Source organism: Aquarana catesbeiana, linkage group LG03 (genome assembly GCF_042186555.1).
Source record: "Aquarana catesbeiana isolate 2022-GZ linkage group LG03, ASM4218655v1, whole genome shotgun sequence".
Classification (NCBI taxonomy): domain Eukaryota; kingdom Metazoa; phylum Chordata; class Amphibia; order Anura; family Ranidae; genus Aquarana; species Aquarana catesbeiana.
In genome coordinates, this window is record NC_133326.1 from 654150080 (window position 1) to 654156079 (window position 6000).

General features: G+C 43.0%; 1 protein-coding gene across 2 annotated transcripts in view; it reads left to right on the forward strand.

Annotated features, from left to right (window-relative positions):
- The window catches only part of PRDX2 (peroxiredoxin 2), a 28691-nt gene extending 26341 nt beyond the window's left edge, over nucleotides 1–2350 (forward strand). Inside the window, exons 6-7 of one of the 2 annotated variants that reach the window (XM_073622712.1) lie at nucleotides 478–620; nucleotides 2108–2350. In XM_073622712.1, coding sequence (XP_073478813.1) covers nucleotides 478–620; nucleotides 2108–2158 — 194 coding nt within the window. In that variant the 3' untranslated portion in view covers nucleotides 2159–2350. The remainder of the gene's footprint in view (nucleotides 1–477; nucleotides 621–2107) is intronic. The other variant, XM_073622713.1, reaches the window with a different exon arrangement.
- Nucleotides 2351–6000: the final 3650 nt, after the last annotated feature.

Here is a 6000-nt window from a genome sequence, read left to right on the forward strand (position 1 = left end):
TGTTTTTATATGCTAGTGGTAAGAAGGGAAAATGGCCTACCAGAGGAACCTTTGCTAAATGGTTAATGACCATCTCAGAGGACTATACCATTTCTGGTCAGAATAGTCCAGTCGGTATTCGTGCTCGTTCCATAAGAGCTCTTGTGGTAAGCTGGACAGAGCTGGTGCCACCCTGAACAAATCTGCAAACCAGCTTCATGGACATGTCTGGCGACCTTTGCCCATCCATTATAAATTTAGATCTCTTGACGACAGGTGATTAGGCTTTTAGTAGAAAAGTCTTAATGGCTGTTGTCCCTCCCTAATGGGATAAGTCTCATTTACACTCGGGTGCTGTCCTGAAAGACATTTCGGGAAAACTTAGTTAGACTTGCCGGTAACATGTTTTCCAATAGTCTTTCAGGACAGCAATAACCCACTTTTTTTTTTTTTTTTTTTTTTTTTTTGCTGCATGTTATGTATTTTTGCTTTTTTCAGCTTGGGCTGGAGGTTCTCTACAACAATTGAGAAGGAGCGAGTGGAGGCCTACTTTTAAAGAATTCTATGATGTGTTTCCTTTTGGGAGGATCCATGATCTCTCAGCTGCTGCCCTGAAAGACTATTGGGGAAATGAGTTACCGGTAAGTCTAATTTAAATCCCATCCCCCCCCCCCCCAAATTGGCTACAAATTGGGTTCGGTCAGCATTAACATTTGGTTCTAAAAGATTTTGGGCACCTTTTTAACCGCTTCAGCCCCGGACCATTTCGCTGGCCAAAGACCAGAGCACTTTTTGCAATTTGGCACTGCGTCAATTTAATTGACAATTGTGCGGTCGTGTGACGTGGCTCCCAAACAAAATTGACTTGTTTTGTTTTCCCCACAAATAGAGCTTTCTTTTGGTGGTATTTGATAACCTCTCTGCGGTTTTTATTTGCACTATAAACAAAAAAGCAATTTTGAAAAATGCATATTTTACTTTTTGCTATATTATCCCCAAAAATATATAAAACATTTTCCCTCAGTTTAGGCCGATATGTATTCTACAAATTTTTGGTAAAAAAAAATCGCAATAAGCGTATGTTTATCTGTTTGTGCGGAAGTTATACCCTGTTTCCCCAAAAATAAGACCTAGCGTGATTGTCGGTGATGGCTGCATTATAAGCCCTAGTTAAAGTCCTTGTAGGTCTTATTTTCAGGGTAGGGCTTATTTTTTGGGGAAACAGGGTAGTGCTTATTTGGGGGGTAGGGCTTATATTGCAACAATCACACTAGGTCTTATTTTTGGGGAATCGGGGTAGCATCTAAAAAATAGTGTTATGGCATTTTTATTTATTTTTTTTTCTTCCATCATGACTGCAACATTATGTCGGACACGTCAGACAATTTTGACACATTTTTGGGACCATTGGCATTAATACAGCGATCAGGGTGATTAAAAATGCACTGATTACTGTAAAAATGTCACGGGCAGTGAAGGGGTTAATGTGTGTCCTAGGAAGTGTTCTAACTGAAGGGGATGTGGGCTGTGCAGGGAAACTAACAGATCCTCTGTCAGTTCTCCCCTCAACCGTAAACTGTTTTCACACACAGCTGATTCTGTGTGCCCCGAGCGATCGCAGGAGCCTGGCGGTTATAAAGACCACGGGCACTCGCATCAGCACAGGGGGTGTGTGCGCCACCACGCATGCGCCCCCTAGTGGCCACAATGCGAAGTGACGTCGCATGACGTCATTTTGCCCAGCCGTGCCATTCTGCTACAGTACAACTGTGGCAGCTGGTCGGCATGTGGTTAAAGCGAAGGCCTGAAGATGGTTAAAACCTCAACTGCATCTTTGAAAGACACTGCAGCCCTCAGTATAGAGAACATTAGTTTCCTTGAAGGGATGTAGGACATGCTGCATATTCTACAAAGAAAGGGTACACAGGTGTGTAGAATTATGGGTTGAGTGGGAAGGGTAGGCGCATAAGATCTTGAACATTATTTGTTCAACCATAGATCCTCAGTGGTTCTTGGCTTGAGCTTTTAGCTCCCAGAGCTGATGTTTAATGATGGTAAACTAGTGTAGTAGATCTCAAGCCAGTCATTACCTGTCTTTTTTTTTTTTTTTTTTTTTTTTTTTTTATAGTTTGTCCTGCCGGATGGAGGCCTGGAAGCAGCACAATCAAGCCCAGTGTGAAGGAAAGTAAAGAATACTTCTCTGCAAACAACTAAGCCAATGCTACTCCATATGATGTGACTATCCCTGTGACAATGGGACCCCCTGACCTGCACTGATTTTTGTTGTATTCATGCTGACACTCCACCCCTCCATGTTCTGGAGGCAAAAGCACTTAGTTCTTCCATCTTCTTCAATAAAATGTTGTTAGAACTCCTGTGTGTATGGTGCATCAGCAGTATTCTGTGTATTTGGCTCCCAGCAATTTCTTTAAATCCCAGTATGCCAGGCAGTCAATTTGCAGGTTAAAAGATGCCTAGTGGTGGTCCATCTTCTGATGGAAGCCCAGGCTGCCATGCACACCCTTTGGGCATGCAATACATGCCAGCCTGGGCTCGCACATTAGTGATGGTCCCAATGACATGAAAAAGATGGTGGCACAGGACTGAATCAGTGGATTGCTAATAGATGGCAGGGCCTGATAAACTTGCTTTGAATCTAGGGGGTGGGGAACTGCTGTTGAGCCCTCTTCACACCTGGACATCTTGGAATTGCAGCGATTCTGTCTGCAATCAACGCAGGTTTGGGTGTCTTTCTTTTCAATGGCACTTACAACTCAGTGCAGTTGTACTGCACAGCAGTTTGTGTGGAGTGAAGCTTGTCTCCCTAAAAAGAGCAGCTTTTGGGCATCAAGCTTCACAAGATGCGCTTTGGCATGCAACAATCATGACAAAACCACACCAGATTTAAGGTGCCATTGAAAAAAATGGGACTTGAGCCTGCATTTTGTGATTGCAGGCAGAATTGTAGCAATTCTGCCGTAAGCCCAAAACTCCCAGCTATGAAAGGAGCTGCCCTGGTTTACACATGCATTTTCAAACTTGGATTAGCATGACTAGCTAGAATTGTTTCTCTAATGAGGTGGTTCACACAGATGTGTTCCACGCATTAAATTTTGAGTACCATTATGTAAATAAGGGTGGCAATGAGTGTTCACATAGGATTGCTATTGGGAGGTGCTTTTGCATTGAGCCAAAATTACAGACAAGAATGACGTTGTGATTTAAGTATACATAGGTGTGAACCTAGGTGCTAGGATGTTCTATTCGCCATGGCAACCTGGGATTTGTCAAGGGGTGTTTTGACCACTGTCACACCAGTGTCAATGGAGCTGGTGTCTGATTGCATTGAGGCCAGACCACTAGATACCTGCACCAATGTCAACAGTACCATGTTCAAAAAAAATACACCAGTGAGGGTGTTCCAGATGCTGAGCATAAAGGCAGTGGAGCTCGCTGTCATTCAAATTCTGAATATGAACCTGTGGACAGCAGCAGGTCAGAAGGTGTCCCAACAAAAGTTCTGAAAAGCAGCAGGCTTCCACCAGTAGTATATACCTGATGAGCACCAGCAGTGCAGTACTCAGATGAAAGTACAAGAAGTGGGGTATCATGCCAGCCACTAAGTCTTGGGGACCATACTGGTGTCCTGTATGGCTACTTTTTTTTTTTTAAATTCAGCAGCACCTAGAATAATCTCTCTCTAGCCCAGTCAGTCATTTTAGGCAGGGACCGAATTTTATTTTTATTTTTTTTTTCAATGCCCAGCAGTATATTTAAAAAAATCCATCTATTCCTGTCCATTGGAGTGAAATCCTGTGGCAGTTCAAGAATTAAGTGTTCCTTGACATCACTCCAAATATGGGACTCAAGGCATGAATATCAAGCCTATAGGTACACACATCCCATCCAACATATGCCACTCATGTTATGTCCAAGATCCGCAATTAAATGGGTGTGATTTCAACACCTCATTGACCAGTCCCATCCCCAAAATAACCCTGAATACAAAATTTTATAAAATTATGCTACTGATCAAATACTTTAATGAGAAATTTCCTGAACTGGTCTAGGCCTGACAGACATCTGTGAGTCCCTCATCCATTTTAGCAGCAGGCTGGGCATCGGCCAGTATCAGCCTGAACTATATGGGGAGCAGTGGAAAAATTGTGTGGGATATTTTCTGGTTCAATTTCTTTTTCTTATTGCAGCTATAGCATTAAAACCTACAATAACGTTGGAGGCACTTGGGCTGCCCATGCAGGGGCTAGAAGTGGAACATACAACATAAACAGGAGGGAAGCCTCCTAATTGAATGATCACAGAACCTGAATGCTGTGTGGGACATCTTCATCCCTAATCCATCAGGGTTGCTGCCTCTAAGTGGACAACTGCCTTCTCTTTTCCACCACCATATCTCCAGCAAACTGTAGCCTGTGAAACAGTTTGACTCAATTGGAAGGGCTTCCCACAACTGGTCACCACCAAGGTGAAGAGTCAGTTTGCGAAATTAAGACTTTTGGCCTTTAAATGCAGGATAAAACTAGATTTGTATGTCCTTTCCTCCATCTGCAAAACACCTCAATGGAAATATGAGAAACAGTCCAAAAACATGATTGTATACATGACTCGGTTCATGCGAGGTGTGAATTTTAATGACCAAATGTTAGTCCCACTTGGCTACCAGAATATCTATCAATTGGTACAAAAAGTGTCCATATACCTTTTCCACTTGGCCCCGTACAACTCCTACATGTCCAGAGAGACTTGTCACCTTCCTACACAGAGGGGATTGTAATATTCCTTATCTATTGGTAATGCCATGCCCTTCCCCCAATATCATCTCTCCTACCCAAACCGGCTGCAAATTCCCCCCCCCAAAAAAAGTGTATGCCCCAGTAGCAGAATTGGGTGTGGCACACAATACTGTTGTCTCCAATGTCTCTCTCAGCCTGGCCTCTGAATAGGAGACTGCTTCTGTTGCTACCATACCTTGCTATGATATTAGTGAAGGTATGGTGAAGATATTTATCGTGTGACTATCTGCCATTTACCTGTATCTGATGTCACATGTACTGAGCAGTTGCATGTTGCTGCCCGGACCAACCATTTGCCTGCATACTGACTAGGCCTCTGCCTGAACTGACCCTGGTCTTAATTGACCATGCCTCTGCCTGCCACCTGAACTGATCCTGGCCTGTATATCTACCACATTTCTTCTGCCTTCTATCTGAACTGGCCTTGGCCTGTTAATCAACCATGTTTGTTTTTTGTTTTTTTTTTGCCTGCTGCCTGGACTGATTTTTCCTTGCCACTGTAGTAGCATGAAGACAACACACGGGTCTTCCGTATGCAAAGTAAGGTTGTCTTTTTGGTTTTCTCAGTTTTGTCATTTTTGCATCAGGGGCTGGAGTCCAGAGGCTTTGAAGATCTTTGGGTGGGAAGAAGCCTCTACCCCTTTGTGCAGTCATTGACTGAGGTCCTAAGCCGGATGGTTCTGCCTGAAGGTGCTCATTGGATGTTGGTCCCCTCTGTGGCTAGGCTGTGAAAAAGTCTTACATACGTGGTATTGTACACAGGAGTGACCGAATGTGTTTTGAGGTATAATTCTAAGTATGCATATGATTTGTATTGGAAATATTGTATTAATTGACAACTTTTGTATAAAATGTACATTTTTCATTTTTCTTTCCACATTTTCCAAAAACTTGTGGCAAAAAACATTTTCAAAAGACTTTTTATGCCTCTTAGAAAATACACTGGGGCGTTTGCTGTCCAAAATGTGGTAATTCTTTTGGCGTTTTCTATTGTCCTGGTGTTTCAGGGCCTCCAAAAATGTGATAGGTAGTCAGGAAATTAGATGTGTAATTCATGCTCCTAGAACACCTGAACCTCTTTGGATTTTGGGCCGCTCTATGGTGGCTAGGCTGTGAAAGTCTCGCATGTGTGGTATCACCATACTCGGAAGGAGTAGCAGAATGTGTATTTGGGTGTAATTATAAGTATGTCTATGCTGTGTGCAAG